The sequence below is a fragment of the Alligator sinensis genome, unplaced genomic scaffold, assembly GCF_000455745.1.
Source record: "Alligator sinensis unplaced genomic scaffold, ASM45574v1 scaffold288_1, whole genome shotgun sequence".
Lineage (NCBI taxonomy): Eukaryota > Metazoa > Chordata > Crocodylia > Alligatoridae > Alligator > Alligator sinensis.
The window spans coordinates 1,318,527-1,337,221 of NW_005841876.1; the positions used below are offsets into that span (position 1 = coordinate 1,318,527).

General features: G+C 46.6%; 1 protein-coding gene across 2 annotated transcripts in view; it reads left to right on the forward strand.

The window, feature by feature from the left end:
- The first annotated feature begins 6 nt into the window (after positions 1-6).
- COL4A2 (collagen type IV alpha 2 chain) overlaps positions 7-18,695 on the forward strand; it is a 225,864-nt gene continuing 207,175 nt past the window's right edge. For both annotated transcript variants that reach the window (XR_003092498.1, XM_006017230.1), the window contains exons 1-2: positions 7-22; positions 4,667-4,730. Coding sequence is in view for 1 of the 2 variants with exons in the window: in XM_006017230.1 (XP_006017292.1) it covers positions 4,668-4,730 (63 nt within the window). In the remaining variant the exon portion in view is untranslated. The remainder of the gene's footprint in view (positions 23-4,666; positions 4,731-18,695) is intronic.

The window sequence follows — 18,695 nt, forward strand, 5'->3', positions numbered from 1 at the left end:
GCTCGGCGGAGGCAGCGGGAGGGTGAGTGCGGGGCGCGGGCGCGGGCGCGGGGCGATGCCCCTGCAGGCAGCCGGGGTGCCGATCACCCTGCGGGGCCCGTGCCCGTGTGCCTTGTTTCCAGGCACTGGAAGCAAGCGGGTCCTTGGGGCAGGGCTGTCAAAACTACCGCCCCACGGCTGGATCTAGCCTCTGCGGCGGGCAGAGGAGCCGGGGATTTGGGAGTAGGGTGAGCGGCGCCCGCCACCAAACTCTGGGGCTCAGCGCCCCGTGGGAGCACCGGCGTGAACCCTGATGCCCACTGCCCAGTCCTCTAGCCGGACCCGCCCGGCCCACAAGGAGGGGGGGATTGACACCCCTGGGCTATGAGGTGCGGTACTGATGCCACTGGCCAGTGGTGTCTGAACTGAGTGATGTACATCTCATCTGCCAGACTGGAGAGCAATCTTCCCGGAGCATACCCGGAAAGAAAGTCCGTTGGATTAGAGAGCCTGGTGTACAATCGCGTAGCAAGAATTCCCTGGCTTTCCTAGCCTTTTTTTGGCAGGCAGTCTTTCTGTTTCGCATGTGTGAATGAATCCCCCCCGAATCAGATGGTTCGGTATCACCCATTCCTTCATCGCTATAAGGATGTGAAAAAGAGTGGTCTGGATGTCTTTCCAGTCCTGGCAGCATGCTTCTCCTTATATTTGGAAGTTTCCAAGCAAACCACATTGAATAGGGGCAGAAGTTACACATGAACTGGTTGATGACATCGGAAATTGGTTTACATCTGTAGCAGAACAGAAGTTCAGTGCACATAAACTAGTTTCAAAATGGCTGAAACTGGTTTTAAGTGAACCTGGTTGGATGTAGTACCAGACATAACTCATCCAACCAGTTTATGAAACTTCTGTGCGAGACCCCTTCCTAGTTCAAGTTAAATCAGAGTCCCCCAACATCCCAGCATGCTTTCCAGCCCTGGGCTGGGCTGTGCTGTCTGATCCAACAGAAAAATGTTGGAGGGAGGGGGAAGCCATAGGGGCTCCCCCCCCCCCCCACCCTGGCTAGGGTCTGGGGCCAGGGAGGGGGGATAAAATCTCTTTTCCCCTCGTTAAACCCCCCTCCCCTGAGTACAGAGCTGACCTGCCCTGCTAAACTTACTGAAAGTTAGTGCTAGCTGCAACTGGACTACAAATCCCAGGGGCGCCTAGAAGCAGGAAGAGGAAGTGGTGAGCAACCCTGCAGGGTCCTGTTGTTCTAATTCTGGACTGCAAATCCCAGACACCATGGGTGCAGCAGGAAGAGGGAATGAACACACAGCCCATGCTGGTTATAGCCCATGCTGGAGCCATGCTGTAGCACCCCCTGGTTTCTGGCATGAACCACTGCAGGAATATGGCTGCATTACCTGAATCAAAAGTGAATGTGTGTCCAGTTGTTTCTCAGTTTAATCTCTGCAGTTAGACTATCCTGCAAAGACTGAATCAATTCAGCCTCAGGCTTTTTGATTGTCTGTACATAGCCATTCTATGACACAGCAACTTGCTTTGTCAGAGCTTTGCATCTCCTGAAAAACGTTTCAAGGACCCCACAGAAGAGCCTTGGGGGCTGCGGATACCAGAGAGGGTATAACACAGGGGCAAGAAATTATTTTGACTAGAGGGCCGCTTAATGAGTTTTGGCAAGCTGTTGAGGGCCCTGTCCCTTGCGAGGTGCCCTGTCCCCTGGTCACCATCTTGGCAGGTGCCATCCCACCCCTAACCCTTGACCTTTGCTACCAGAAATCCCTCCCCTTGCCCCCCAGAAGTACTCCTTTTGGGAGGGGAGGGTTGCCATCTTGGAAACAGAAAAAAAACCAAAGCATATGCTAAAAGTCAAATACCTACTATAATACATTTTAATTTTATTACAAAAATATTTTTGTCATGATTTGAGTTTGCATACTGTGTATAGGGGTGGTTGCATAATAGCTCAAAAATAAAGTCTTACTCTTGTATATTGTGTGTGGGGATGTGGGGTGGAGAGTGGGAGGTGTGGTTGGGGGTGGGTGCGTGCATATGGTGGGGTGTGGAGGATGTGTGGGGAGGGTGTGGCTGTGTGTGTAAGGGGGCAATAAGGTATTTTGTGGTGTATATGTGGGGGGCAGGATGTGGGTGCATGGCATTTGTGGGGTGTGAGGAAGGGTGGGGGGTGTGGGGACCCCCCACACTCTCCTCCCCATGGCGTACAGCCCCTGCCACTGGCAGCAGCAGCAGGAGCAGGTGGCGAGCACTTGGGGCGCTTGTGGCCCGCACAGGTGCTGCCACCCGGCAGCACACGGCTTCAGCCAGAGCTGCATGTGAGGGCTAGGAGCACAGCCTGGCTGGCCTGCCTCTATCACTCAGAGCTCCACACGATGCATGAGCAGCTCCCTCACTTGCATGCCACAGAAAGAAACCCCGCGCGATGAAGCTGGCTACCTTCCCTGCCCCCTGTCGTGCAGGTCCTGGGACTCCACCAGAAGTGGAGGGGAGGCTCGCCTCCTGCTTCCCAGCACAATCCAGGGACCTGCATGGCAGGGGGCAGCAAAGGCAGCCAGCTCCATCACATGGGATTCCTCCAGTGGCGCTAAAGTACAGGAGCTGCACATGTACCGCACAGAGCCCTGCATGATAGAGATGGGCCAGCCAAGCTGCATTCCTTGCCGCCATGTGTAGTGCTGGCTGGAGCTGTGTGCCACCAGGTAGCAGTGCCTGCTCAGGCCACAAGCTCCCCAAGCACCTCATGCCTGCTGCTGCTGCTGCTGCTGCTGCTGCCAGACGGCAAGGGCTGTGCATTGGGGAGGGGGAGGAGTGTATGGGTGGTCCCCACATGCCCCCACCCTCCTTCACACCCACACCCTGCCCACCTGAGCTCCACATTCCCACCGCCTCCGTGGGCAAGGGCTCCACACTGCCACGAGGCCACAGCCCTATGCTTCATGTTCCCACCCAGCTGCAGCTCCCACCCCTGCCGCTTCCCTACCTAGTGCTTGGATTGAGCAGGATGCAAGGGAAGCCAAGCAGGTCTGTCAGCAGCTGCAGCAGTGGGAGCAGCAGCCCCACCCAGAAGCTGCGAGCTGGCTGGCCATGCCCTTTTGCACATGAGGGTAGGAGTGAGGTGAGCAGGCTGGGCAGGGTACAATTAGTTGGTGGGTGCCCACAGGCTGGATGAAAGTGCCCGGTGGGCCAAATCCAGGCTGCAGACCATATTTTGCCCACCCCTGGTCTAACAGGCCTCCTTAGTTATCTGCCTTTCCTCTTCCTTCCAGACATCCTTTTTATAAGCCAGTTATAATGGAGTTCCTGCTGCTCTACAAACAAAAATTTGATCAGTAACAGTTCATTACATAATGTTCGCCTTTGAACTTCACTCAGCCTGACATGATCTATTCATTCAGAGGTCATGGCTCTCTTAACAACAGGTTTCTCTAATAGTTTTTCCAGCCCCTATATGGAGGCTGAAGCCTTCTCACCCTTTTATTGTCTGGTGTTATGGGCTGTACATTATGGGTTAACTGGTGTTATAAAGTACAAGCCCTCTGCATTCTACATGTTCCTGAACATTTACATATGCACTCATGGTAACTCTGGGGTTACTGAATAATTAACTCATGTCTAATGCTGGGTCTCAGAGGTTCTGTTTTCAACACTTGGCACCCTAAAGTGTGGAGCACAAAACTGAACACAGTCTTCCAGGTGAAGCCTCACCAGTGCTGAATATTATGGAAGAATCACTTCCCTTAATTTCCAGGTGACAATACTCGTGTTAATACAGCATAGTTGGATGTTGGCTTTTTATTTGCAATGAGAGTACACTGTTGGCTCATAGTCAGCTAAGATCTACTGCAACCCCCAGGTCCTACTATGCAATACTGTCACCAGTCATTCCCCAGTCTTTATTTGTACATGTAATTATTTGTACTTTGCACTTGTCCTTCTTGCATTTCACCTAGTTGATTGCAAACTATTTCTCTAGTCTATCCAGGTCATTCTATATCTTCTCTCTGCCCTACAGTGTTCTCAACTCCACCCAACTTGGTGTCACCTTCATATTTGCTAAGCTTGCACTCAATTCAATCATTTAAATAATTAATGAAGATATTAAATAGTCCTCCTGAGGTCCCTTCCAACCCTAATTTTCTATGATTCTAAGAATACCAGGCCCAGGACAGACCCTTGGGGAACCCCACTTCATACTTCCTCCCAATTAGACATTGAGCTATTGATGCCTAGTCATTGAGCACAATGATCCAGTCAGTTATGAATCCACCTTACAGTACTTTCATCAAGTCTTTATGCCCTTAGCTTGTTAATGAGAATGTCAAGGGAGACTGAATGATGGGTGAATTATTTCATGGTGGGTGATACAACTTGAAAATCATAGGATTGAAAGGGACTTCAAGAATCACTTAGTTCAACCCCTTGCACAGGATGCACTATTCCTAAACCATCCCAAGCAAATGCTTATTTGGGCTCTTCTTGAAAATTTCCAGTGAAGGAGATTGCACAGCTTCCCTGGACAGATTACTCCATTGTCCTACTATTACTACAAGTAGGAAGTTTGGTGTAAAGGGTAGTAGAGGGGTTCCAGGACTATGTTTCAATACTTTTTAGTCACAAGTGCTTGAAAACAAAAATGCTTAATGCTTTGTTTTACTTTCTACAGGATGACGGTGCAGGTTCTGCTGCTATTGATGCTGACTACACTGTTAACTGGAAGAGTCCAAGCTGTGAGTAAAATGTCTTACCTTTTCTTAGAAATTAAAATAATATTTTAATCAAACATGAAGCAGTTAAGATGCTTGTCAAAGGAGAGTGCTTATCTATGTAACATTTTACCCAAAAATAATTCCAAAGCTTTAAAAACTAGCATTTTCAGTAAAATGTTCTTTGACAAGGTGCTCTAGAGTTTGGTTCTTGCAGCAGACCACATGACTTGTACAGACTTGCAGTATTCCCGTTTTACTTGTCAAAGCAATAGTAGGCCATTTAAAAAAAATCAGCCCAAGTTCATCTTCATTTTTTTAAAGAAGGGCCTCAGAATCTGCTGTGGCAGGAAGGGAGAGAAAGAGGGGCATATTTTCCCATATGCCATTAAGTGCATGTCCCCTCTACCTTTTGCACAGGTGCTTGAGTAACATTAGGTTGATGGCCCTTTACAGCTTGTAGCCCCACCCACTTTGGGCTCTGTCTGCTTAGGGCTATGTAAGAAAGGAGCCAGGAAGAAAGAACTCACTTGCAATAAACCTCGCACCTTCTACTTGCAAACATGGCTCATATTTTCCCATTTGCCATTAAGTGCATGTCCCCTCTACCTTTTGCACAGGTGCTTGAGTAACATTAGGTTGATGGCCCTTTACAGCTTGTAGCCCCACCCACTTTGGGCTCTGTCTGCTTAGGGCTATGTAAGAAAGGAGCCAGGAAGAAAGAACTCACTTGCAATAAACCTCGCACCTTCTACTTGCAAACATGGCAACCCCCTGCAGACCTGCCAGGTCCTGCCACTCTGGACTTGCTACGGCTCTGTGCCCAGGGTTTTTGCAGCAGGCTCCACCCCTGAATTCCCAGCCCCTCTATCAACCCCGCAGACAATACAACATGGTTCCGCAAGACATGCATTTGACACCCTGGCCTACATCTGGAGGGAGACTGGTGACAGTGGAGGCAGAGACAGAAATTGTTAAGGCTATTTGAGATGTCCTGCAATAACTCAAAGGCTACATGTGGGATCCTCAATAACCGGCAGTAGGAGGAGGGCCCATGTGGTTGTTTAGGGATGGCATTTGAGAAGAGTTATACAAAGCAGATATCCCCATAACTAGACAGGGCCTGGACTAGGTACCCAGATGAGGAGGCATTGCCATAGCAATGAAGTATGTTGCCTGGGGCAAATTCCACTGTGGCAGCCCACCCTTGCCTCACGCACAGATCTGGGGGGTACATGCCCCCCCATATTTGCCCAGGAGTCCACACAGTAGCAGGAACTGCCTTTCCCCCATCCCCACGCCCCCCACCAAATGAGCCACTTGTGGCTGTGTCTCATACCCCGCCCCAGCTGGGCAGCACCTATTGGCACCCCTTCTCTTCGGTGCTGCAGCAGTCACCCCACTCACCCCCCACCTTGCTACAGCACTGAGAGGAGGTCTGGGTCCTCCTACCTAGCTCTAATGGAAAAAAAACCTGAAGAGAGAGAGAAGTTAAATGAAGGAACTGTGCAGAAGGTCTCAATAGGCAGAAATACCTTCCTCTCAGGTTTGCAACAGTAGGTTGTCAGAAGCAGCAATGCCCTGACACTTAAAGACTCCTAACAGGGGAATTAGGATCCTGTCATATATATACATCTATGTTATATGAAAGGGTAAGAACCCTTGCAACTGTATATAGGAGCAAGAGTTATTGCACACAAGTGTCAGGCCATGTAAATGAAGGAAGTTTCATATAGACAAGTCCAGAACTATGACACCATTGTTGTTCCGCCCACGTCACCCCTCCCCACCCACCACCCCCTGGACAACTCACCTCCACTCTATCCCAGAGACAATAACACTGGCCCTGGGGTGTGGAGCAGACATTGCTTAGATACGAAGATGAACATGCCTTGGATAATAAAGGCCACAGCAATAAAAGACCATGGCAGCAGTAAATATTGAATGATAGCATGACTTAGGATATATCTACTCTGTCTCTCTCTCTTAGGCTCTATCTGATGCCAAATACGAGCACATTTGGGAAACAGTCTTATATTTTGTACTTATTTAAAATAAATTGTGCTTCATTTCTTTGTCAAAATGAGATCATAGAAAGACAATTTTAGATGGCTCAGCAGAAGAACTGAGAACTTGTCTGTCTGGGGTAACAGCCTTACCTCTCACAGCAGTAAATTGCAACATAAGGATTAAAACAACTTGGGGCATCTCTTAGCACCTCCCCAGAGCTTTCCAGTCACCCAGTGCAGTGAGGAGCTTGGGACACTGGCACAAAAGGGTTCTGTGGAAGGGGGGCCTCTACCCCAGGTGATCAGCCCCACTCTGCCCCCAGCAGCAAGGGAATTGCCCCTCCACTGGTGCTCATTGCATCACACACATCACCTGGCTCCTGGCTGAGCAGCAGCACAGCCAGCACAAGCCCCACACCTCGCCACAGCTTCATTCTCCTTCTCCCAGCCTGGGCATGAGCATGGAGGTGGGTGAGAGATGTTGTTCCACTGCCCTGTCCCATCCCATCTGCCCTCCATGCTGGGCTGCTGCCTCTGTGCCTTGCTTGGTGCCATGGGGAAGTGAGGCAGCTCTGACCACCCAGCAGTGAGAGAAAAAGGGAGGAGGGGGGCATGGCTGCTCTGCTATTTCAGCTGCTGCTTCCCTCCTCCTCCTCCTGGCCAGGGGGCCAGCTCTGTGCCACACCCCGCACAGTGTGGCTGGGGCATTTTGCATGGGGCACAACTCCGTGGAAGTAGCAGAAGGGTGAATGTGGGCAGTGGGTGCACAGGCGCAGGGGTGCGGGGTGCTGGGAAGCTGCAAGATTGCACCTGTCTCAGGGAGCTGTGCCTCACAATGCTGCTGCAGGCAGCTGAAGGGAGGGAGCTGCCTCTGGCAGGCTGGGGTGCTGGTGATGTACACAGGGCACAGCCCAGCTCACAGCCTTCATGGGAGCTAAAGCGCTGCCTGCAGCTACCAGAGCCCCCTGCCTCTTCTCCTAAGCCTGGTTCACCAGCAGCCTGAGCTGCTGCCCACTGCTCACCCAGCAACCTTGTGGCCCCTGAACAGGAGGTGGTCACAGCTGGGCCATCTCCCAACTCAGGCCCTGCTAGTCACACCCCCATGGAAGAGGAGGGGGAGTGTGCTTAGCGGGCTGGACAGTGCTTGCCCTCACCCCTGAGCCATCCCCAGCCCACTAGGCTCACCACAGCGTCTGCACCCACAGTGGTGTCAGTGGAGGCCGGAGTGCCAGGTGCCTCTCCCTGGGATCTGCGCTGTAGGCACCTCCACCCCACTGCCCTCTCCTCCCTCAACTGTTGCCAATGCACTTGTGTAAAGAGTTTCATGGGGAAGAGAGTGCTTTATTGGTGGTGGGCATTGGAGTCAGGGGCGGGTCTGTTGTTGGAGGAGGAGGTAGTGAGCAAGCATCTTGTGGACATGGTGCCCTGGCTGCCGCTGCTGGGGGAAGGGCAAGGAGCAAGCATCTAGGGTGCACTGGCCACAGGCTCCCAGGAGAGTGTCCCCTGCCAGTTTGAGCCTCACCCTGAAGCACCCTGACATCCTAAGGCTGCCCCCCAGTGCACCCTGTCACCTTGAGGCTGATTCCCCGAGCCCCCTGCCAGTCCTGGGCTGTCACCAGAGCAGCTGCAGCTAGAGACTAGAGCTCCCCCTGGCTGCTGCAGGGGGCAGAGCAGGGCAGGAGCAGCCCTGGACTTAACCGTTCCTGTGAGTAGCAAATTTGCTCCCAACATGGGCGTACATGTAGAGGCATTCCCAGGTGCAGTTTAATGCACCTAAATTTACTGTGCATTAAATTCAGGCACATTAATTGCATGGGTAGATGCATCCTCTGTGGATCACACCCTTGTTGTCCATAAAGAAACTAGCTTCAACTAGCATTCACATCGCAGAGAGATTTAATGGTCTGTGAATTGCTATGGGAATAAAGATTCTTTAATTTTCTGCCACTGATGCCTTGTGCACATATTTAGGATTAGGTCCATACACACACATTCATCACAGACAGTTTGCATCAGATGAAAAACTGAACTATAAAAGACATTATTTTATATTGTCCAAAAAACAAATGCTGAACTTGTAATACAAGATGATAACCATTCAAGGAAGAAATAATCTACCTATTGTTAAGTAAAGGGTGTGATGTCATGTGAAAAAGAAAAAGATCTACACTCTCTCACAAACATTCCCTTTTCTGCCAACCCACCAATTTTCATATTTGTTCTGAATAAAAGTTCAGTCAGGAATGCTTTGAAAATTAAGCTTCTAGAAGAAAATACTTTTCATATTTAGTTTTATTTCCTAAAGATCCTAGATGAAGTTACAAATGCAAACATTGTATGCATAATTGTGTGTCTGTACACATATGGCATAAACAGATTAGTTTACAGGAACACTAGGGTTGCAGACTCAAGCTCTCAAGAGCTAGGAAATACATTTTGGTTGCCTGTGAAACCTTAATTCAATTTACTTGCCTATATGCATTCTGACACAGTTTTTAAATAAATGAACAAATACTGTTTTTCCCAGAAGACCCCAGGTTTAACTAGTGCCCAACAATGTTCAGTATTTTGTCTTATCCTTCTTGCTTGGTGTACAGTTCTGATTTTTCTTAATTACACATTATTCAGCCCCTGTTTTGAAAATAGAATTGTTAATTTGTTTATGGGCTTTGTAGTGACGTTTATCAACATAATACCAGCCTGAACTGATTTACTTTCATGACACACTTGAGGTGGCAATACTGCCTTTCACAGATGGGGAGCTAAAGAGAAACTAAAGTTAAATGCCCCCTCATTTTAATGTCCATCTTGAAATACCTAGAAGGTGATGTGTTGGTATGGTACACTCAGTATATTTATAGCAATTTATATGTTCCTAACATATGGCTGCCACTGACTTCAGTTATAACTAAGAGTCCCAAGCACTTCAGCAAATCGTTTCCCAGGGACTCAGGGTGAGTATCCAGAAAATGATTTGGAATTGAGTGCACACTTACAGATGCAAATTTGCAGATAACACCAATTTGGATGGGGTTGAACTCACTCGGTAGGGTATGGCTAGGATTCGGAATGACCTTGATTAACTGAAGAAATGATCCAAAATTAATTTAATGAAATTCAGCAAGGAGAAGTTTTGCACTTGGGACAGAACAGTCATATGTATAGACTGGAGAATGACTGATTAGGCTGCATTATTACAGAAAAAGGTCCATATCAATGTGGACCATAATCTGAATATGAACCAATAGTGTGCTCTGGTTGTAAAAGGCCAATAATTAATAGCAGTATGACACGTAAATCAAGGGAATTGATCTTTCTGCTCCGTTCAGCAGTGGTGAGGACTAACGTGGAGTACTGTGTCCAGTTATGGGCACTGCACTTCAAGAAAGATGTGGACAAATTAGATACAGTCCATCAGAGAGGAACAAATATTATTAGAGATCTAGGAAACCTGATTTATGAAGAAAGAATAAAATAACTGGGATTTTTTAATCTGTAAAAGAGAAAGCTGAGCGGGGAAACTGATAATAGTCTTTAAATACCTGAAGTGTACTTATATGAAGGATTGTCTGTGGCCACAGGGGAGAGAAGAAGCAATTGTCACAAACTGCAGCAAGTCAAGCTTAGATTGGATATTAGGAAGAACTTTCTCATCATGAGGGTGGTTAAACATTATTGGAATAGGCTACTAAAGAGGTTTTGGAAATTCCATCATGGGAAGTTTTTAAGAGGAAATCCGACAAACATTTGTCTAGGATAGTTGAGCAGGTGATCTGTCCCTGAGCAAGAATTTGCACTAGATGACTTCTGAGATCCCTTTCAGCCTGGATTTTTCATAATTTTATGAAACTGAGAAGTAGGCAACTATGAAAATCTGATTTACAGCATAAAATGTGAACTCTGGGCCAGTGTCAGGGATAGAACCTAGTTCTCCAAGGTATCATACAATCACTTTCACTACAAAACCTTCCTTTTTCTTCCTGCAATTCCTTGCTTCATTCAGACAGAAGGTAGGGCAGCGTGGCACTTTATAACCAATTGAGTCCAAACCCAGTTTCTCTTGCCATAGCTAATCCCTAACCCACATAGGACTGTTATCTTAATATAGTCTGTGCATTAAATTCGTATCACATTGTCCTTTGCACTGCTGCAAAGGCAGTGGGAACATGGAAATGCAAATGGCTCATGGGGAAGATAGTCTGTACATCCTGGTGCATAGCCCACAGTAGCTGAGAGCAACCATTACAGACAGTCCTTCAACCTGGAACATCTCAGGAGCATGTTTAATGTAAACCTTTGGAGAATTGAGCTGAGAAGTGCTGACAGATTTCGTTTGAGCACATGCAAGTTTACTGTTTAAAGCAGGGGTTGGCAAGATACTGTCTGCTGAAACACCAAATCTGGCCCACAGAGCCACTGCATCCAGTTTGTGGAAGCAGGGGATTTCAGCTGTAGGGTTGTTTGCCACCCATTGCTCACAGTAGGTGGGGACAGAGAGAAGTGGTATCAGGGAAAAGATGCAGTGAGCAGATCAGAACACCAGCCCGCCGCAGAGTTTCCTGGCTTGCAGCTCTAACAAGTTGCAGAACAATTGTTTAAAGGATTATTTGCTGCTACACTAAATTTAAAAGAAGTCACCTGTGGAAAGAATTATGTGGTGCTAGTGCTTCATTATTGTCACAGAAGAAAGACCCTTCTTCAGAAGAAGTACTGCAAAGTTATTCAGACTGCCTGTTTTAAACATGTATCACTTTATGCCTGTGTCACCATGAAATAAAGCAGAAAACTTCTGACACTTCTGTGTGTAAGGTGATATGCCACCACAGATTTAGGTCTTGGTATGAATAACGTTTGAAAAAAAAGGCTAGACCAAAAAGATTTCTTGGCCCTGTTGAACTGGATAGAGTAGTGTACAAGTGAACCACAGGAAAAGACATTGAAATATGTGGTCAACAACCTATATAGCCCACAAAATCATTGGATCCAGCCCACGGAGCTGGGGCTTTGGCAGTGTTTAGTGATAGGAGGCCTCAGTGACGTTTGGCAGCTGGGGCTTTTCCCATACCATGCTGTGCCATTCTGCACCAGGGTGAATGGGCAGTGGGGCCATGCTGCAGCCAGGAAAACTGGCATCAGGGAGAGGGAGTGGCAGCAGTACTTGCCTGGTCCTAGCACCAGTCTACCTTGGATCCAAACCAGATCATTCCAGCACACTGCTGTAAAAGGTTGCTGACTACTGTAAACTGCTAAACATAGACATTGGATTTTTGATACATTATAATCTGCCTGGCAACTGACTCCCCAGCCCCGCCCAGCCCCTGGCTTCTTTACTTTTCATTCCATCCAGGAAGAGCACACACCAACTGCTGAAGCTTCCTTAGCCTGACGACAGGTTTTTGAACCCGAAAGCTTGCTTAATAACTATTCTCCGACCATTTGAGTTGGTCTAATAAAAGATATCAAATTCACCCAAGGAACCTTGTCTGCCTATGTCCTTAGACCAAAAAAGTTACTTATGTGTGGGTTAAAAGTACAATACAGCTTAATCAGTTGTCAGTAAATATTTGGTTTCACTGTAAATATCTTAATTTAATATTTAAGAATGTTATTTTACTGGATTCTTTCTCTTTACCATAGTATAGTCTGTTTGCAATTCACTGAGATCCTGTTGAACTCAAAGTGAATTTAATAGTTGAAGACTTTTCCTGACTTTGTTGCTTGTTTGCCAGTGAAGCTATCTATGAAGGCAGTTTGCCTTTTACATTCCCTTCTACCTCAGGGAAGAAATGTGCTTCTGAAGTTGAGATAAGACTTCTGAACATGCTTTCTCCCTCATAAAGAAAAGGCACTGTTGCAATGTATCTAGATGTTTATCAAGGGGAGGAAGGAGGACCCAGGAAACTATAGGCCAGTCAGTCTTACCTCGATCCTGGGCAAGCTGTTCGAGAAAATTATTCTGGCACACATCCAGGAGGGGCCAGCAGGGAAATGCATGCTCAGGGGCAACCAGCACGGGTTCATCAGCGGCAGGTCATGTCAGACCAACCTGGTGGCCTTCTACGATCAGGTCACTAAATCATTGGATGCAGGGGTAGCAGTGGATATAGTCTTCCTGGACTTCCGGAAGGCTTTCGACACTGTCTCTCACCCCGTTCTCATTAGGAAACTGGGGGACTGTGGCGTAGACACCCACACAGTCCAATGGGTCGCCAACTGGCTAGAGAGCTGCACCCAGAGGGTGGTAGTGGATGGGTCCTTCTCGGCCTGGAAGGACATGGGCAGTGGGGTCCCGCAGGGCTCGGTCCTCGGGCCCGCCCTGTTCAACATCTTCATCAGTGATTTGGATGAGGGGGTGCAAAGCACCCTGTTCAAATTTGCTGATGACACCAAGATGTGGGGGGATGTGGGCACAATAGAAGGGAGCAACAGGCTACAGTCGGACCTTGACAGGCTACAAGGATGGGCGGAGGAGAACAGGATGGGGTTCAACACAGACAACTGCAAGGTGATGCACCTGGGGAGGAACAACCGGCACCATACCTACAGGCTGGGGAACTCCCCTCTTGTCAGCACGGAGGTGGAAAAGGATCTTGGAGTCATTATTGACTCCAAGATGAACATGGCTCGGCAGTGTGGGGAGGCGGCTAGGAAGGCCAACTGTACCTTGTCGTGCATCCACAGATGCATTTCAAGCAGGACCGAGGAGGTGATCCTCCCCCTCTATGCGGCACTGGTCAGGCCGCAGCTGGAGTACTGCGTCCAGTTCTGGGAGCCGCACTTTAAGAGGGATGTAGACAGCATCGAGAGGGTCCAGAGGAGGGCCACTCGCATGATCAAGGGACAGCAGGGCAGGTCCTATGAGGAAAGGTTACGGGACCTGAACCTGTTCAGCCTCCAGAAGAGAAGGCTGAGGGGGGATCTTGTGGCCTGCTATAAACTAGTCAGGGGGGATCAACAGGCACTGGGGGAGTCCCTGTTCCCCCGAGCGCCGCCAGGAGTGACCAGGAATAACGGTCACAAGCTGGCGGAGGGAAGGTTTAAGTTGGACATCAGGAGGCGCTACTTCACAGTCAGGGCGGCTAGGGTCTGGAACCAGCTTCCAAGTGAGGTGGTGCAGGCTCCCACCCTGGGGGTTTTTAAGAGGAGGTTAGATGACCATCTTGCTGGGGTTGTTTGACCCCAGTACTCTTTCCTGCCATGGCAGTGGGTCGGACTAGATGATCTGCCCAGGTCCCTTCCGACCCTAGAAACTATGAAACTATGAAGGTAACTTTTTAAAAATTGTATCCAATAGCTGATGGAGGTAGTGTAATAAGGTCATGGAGGAAGGAAGCATATTGTATGGTGCAAACCTTTCTGGTTGTCTCAGGAATAATGTTGGTAACTGCTAAATGATCTCTTCCACTTCATTTGCAAGGATGGAGGCTGGTAGAGAATCTTACTTGGAGGCTGAAATTGCTAAACAGCCCATCCTCTTGAGTCATGAAGAATGATAAGAGGAAAGGGAGGATGTAGAGAGTGAAATGAGTAAATATGCACTCATTATAAATGTGCACACAGTTCATTGGCACTCATTGACTTTCACCGTCTCAAGTGCTAAGAATTTAAAAAATGTCAATGTGGACCTCAATTTCTTTTTGATCTTTTATCTATGTGCTTTCTTTTACTATTACAGATTATGTAGCAATTGGGAGACTAATCAGATTTGCTTTTGTGCTCATTTGTACTGACTGGCAGACAAACTACAGCAGGGGGGTTATGTTATTTATATTAAAATCACCTACCTTTTTATGGGCACATTATGTAAATGTAAAAATAGTTATGTACACACACCTAGAGGTTTATTAGTAGTAAACGTGCCAGAAAATCGGATTTCCATTCCATGGAAAATTTCAGGGTGATTCAGAATGAAAAATAAAAACATCCAATCTTGTTCTGGGGCAGAAATTCTGAAAAATAATCAGCTTCAAATAAACTGAAACAAAACTTCTGGAGTTTCAAAACTGGTGAGGGCTTTCCAGTTGGCAGCCAAGGAGCTATTATTTCAGTTTTCTCAGTTCAGGTTTGTTTGTTTTTTTCTTTTCGTGAACAGAGCATTTTCTACCAGAAAAAAAATCATTCCAATTGAAATTTGCCAGTTTACATACATCATTTTGTCTTCATGTGAGTAGCCATTATCTGCATCTCAAGACAGAAGGCCTTTGTTTAAAGTTTAGTTAAACTCTGAGCTGTAAGTATGTAGATATAAATTTTCCCTTAGTAAATATAAAGGGAAAAAAATCAGCTGCACCTTTTGATCACTGAGGATAATCATTACAGCCCAGGAAACAATAAAGCAGTGGTAATGATTTATTTTTCTCTTAACAATTTTATTTCCATATTAACTTCCACCCCACCCCATAAATGAACTTCATGCTCTGCTCTGGATAGTCTGCCTAAGGCAAACAGGTACACATTTTTTACATCTGTTGTGTAACAGAGTAGCTTCTATATTAGAACATAGGACTTTTCTCCGTGTGAATTGTAAAAACTTTTTTCCCTCTATGCATTATTTTTGCAACACATTCCATACTCCATCATCAATGGTATTGTTGAAATTCACATGTTGCATTATGTTTTTGTATGACAGGAGTGTTAAGAGAAACTAAGGAAAAGTCACTGGTAATAGACATGATGAAAGATGTATGTTCAGTAGGATATCTCAGCGATCATGATTTGTTCTCATAAAAATTAGAGGCCTGATCCTACAATGTTTATTTTGCATCATATGAATGCTCTCACTGAAATAAGAAAGTGAAATTTACTCATGGAAATAAGAAATGGGTCTGATTTTGATAGTCCTTAAAAGTTTTTGATAGTCCTTAAACAGTAAATACGTTACAGAGACTCCCTATGCCTGTAGAAGGGTGTCTGCACCCAAAAGCTTGCTGAGAACTTTTTTCCAACAACTCAGCTGCTCTAATAAAAGATATAATATCACATCTACTTAAAGAACCTTTCTTGCTTAAGATAGTTACATCACCAATGGCTGGTGCTGCCACTAAATGTTTTCCAGCTACCAGGTAACACCTTTCATATGGCTGCTAAAGATTCACAATTTTTGTTATGGGTCATATTGCTGACTACTACATCATCTGAAGAAGATATTTCAGGTAGAGTGAAAGGATGGGGAGGAGTGTATGTTTACTTATGCCTGGGTTTTGTCTAATACCTCTTTTTTTTCTTTCTACATTAGACAAGTAAACTCACCTCTCTAATTGTTCTGTGTGTTTTGTCCTGTACCCCAGTTTCATGTGCATCTGCAGGTCATGAAAATTTCCTTCAAGCAGTTTCCTGGAACTTGAATGTCAGCTGCTAGTGCCTGATCTGGAAAATTTAGCTTAATAGATAACATTCCATAGCTGCCTGAGCTGTACAATCCCCAGAAGGCCATTGCTTCTGGCTCTGCGGGAGCCTGACCTATTCACTGCAATGGCTGACCTGCTGAGGAAGCCATAAAATTGAAAAGAAACTTGTTCTTCAGCTGAGAGTTCTGGAGCTTCTTGTCAGAAAAAGCATTCAGGCAAAATAGCTTTTCACCTTCTGTCCTAAAGTAGTCCCAGCTCTCAGGACTCGTAGTACCTTCCCAAGTTCCCGCAGCCACAGACTTCGACATTCACTAGAAATTAAAGCTTTTCCAGTTTTGAGTTAATATTCTTGTGTAACTGTAGAAGATAGGGACACAGGGTTTCCAGACTAGTCTTCTGATTTTCTAGTTATTCTTTAGTTACTGAAAGCATTATAAGACCTCTTTCGATCTCTCCTATGTTGGTAAGATGCTTTCCTTTCCTTGCACTTACACTTTCTCACCTTCACCTTGACTCTTACCAAGGGTTCCCAGCTTTATACAGACTTCAGTCTGCATGGCTTGACTAGATGTACCCTCAGAATGCCCAGCAAATAAAAAAAAGAGCCATTGCATTTCAGCTACATCCTTACAAAGCTTTCACCCAAGAGAATTGACATTCAGACAGCTGGTTACAGACTCCTGCTTCCCCACTCTTCACCCCCATCCCCCAGACATACCAGGGAACATCAGGGATGTCCTTGAGCCTGAGAATTGAGATCGTCAGCATCATTCCTAATAAAGATCTAGGCTAAGTCATAGACCCAGGGGTGTGCAGAATAGAATGCCTTGTCCCATTTCAGAACTGGGAATAGTCTTTGGGGATTCAGAGCATGGGAAGCCTGCAGATCTTCCTTGAACCAGCAGCCAAGATAAGATCTGCTGGAAATGACCCAAATATTTGTGAATTAAAATTAGGAATCTTAAATGACATATGTTTCAAAAACTGACTAGGGAAATTTAAGTTCATCCTTTATAAAACTACAAACATGAGGCCAGATTAGGCCCAGCTGTTTTTGCAGGTGCTCAATGGGGTGAAGGGGATGGAAGAGGTCCAACTCCTCTATTCCCTTTCTACTAACAAAGCAGCAAGCACAATTGGGGCAAAACTGTGTTTCAGCTTACCCACCCAAATAACACTTTTCCAGCTATGTAAGTGGCATTCTTGGCACTTATGCAGTTTGTGATTCCGTTGCCCATGAAGTAGGGACATGTACGTAGCCACATTGGCATGGAGCATGAACTGTATGCTACACAGGGATACAATTCTATCCAACAAAAGCCCACAAACAGCAGGTGTTAGAAGCTGAGGGGAGAGCTGGATAACCTTCCCATGGTTTAGTCCCAATTACTCCATGGTTAGGGCACTTGTCCAGGAAGCAGAAGAGCCAGGTTCTGGCCCCACCCCCTGAAAAAGTTTGAACCTGAATCTCTTACATCCCAGCCCAGTGCTGTAACCACCTAGCCACAGATCAGTTCTCTCTTCAGTCCTCTTCCTGAGGCTGAAAAAAAATCTCTTGATTATTGCAACACAAAGTTATGATGTTTAAAACATAAGAAAATGAGAATTGCCTTATTCAAATCAGACTGAAGAACAATCTAGCCCAATATCCTTTCTCTAACAATGGCAAGTGGATGATGCTTTAGAGGAGGAGTATAAGAAACAGGGCAAGTGTATTTGTTTTAAAACAGTGTCCTGATAATTTCATTGGTAACTCCAGAACATAATCATTAGGGCTGTGTGAAACAACATTGTTTCATTTTGACTTCCATTTCAATGTCTCAATGGTACAGTGTTTTGTTTCGACTTTCGTTTTGTTTCAAAACCACTATTCCATTCTGTTTTGTCGAAACTGGTTCACTGTTTCAACGCAGTTTTGATGTTTCACCCATAGGCTATAATGAGGAGGTGTGAAGCTACCTATACCTTTGTCATTTCTTGCCTGATTCAGATGAAACTTTCAGTGCTGGTAGCCCCTTATGAGGCCATGAAGTCTGCCAAGTTTCAAGGAGATAGGTGCAGGGGTTTCTGGGAAACTGTGCCTCAACATCTTGAAAGCAAAACTCATGTCACATGTGTATGTTAACACACAGAGGGGTTGAAAACTGCAGGCACGGTAGCCCCTGCTGAGGCCATGAAGCCTGCCAGCTTTCAAGGAGATAGGTGCAGGGGTTTCTGGGAAACTGCACCTCAGGCTGTTGACAAGCAAAACTCATCACATGGGTGAGACAGTGTGTGTGTGTGTGTTAAGGCATGCCCTCACTGGCACTGGGGTCTCTACATGACACAGTAGTGTGCCCCAATGAGGCCTTCTTCCCTATAGTCTCAGTCTGGTCCACCACTTTAAATGACATCATGTAAAATAAGAACTTGGTGAGCAGCTGCACAATAGCACCAGCCACATCTCAGGCAGCCAAACTGTGACAGAGCCTTTCTTTCCTCTACTGCAGCAGCTTCTTCTCCAGCAGCTGCCACAGAACTCTCCCTTCCAGGCCTAGCCCTGGGGCTTACATGTTCCCAGGGCCCTCCATCCTTCCGGTCAGGTGCTAGGGGTGTTGGGACATGGGACTGGCAGACAAGGTCCTTTGGGTCAA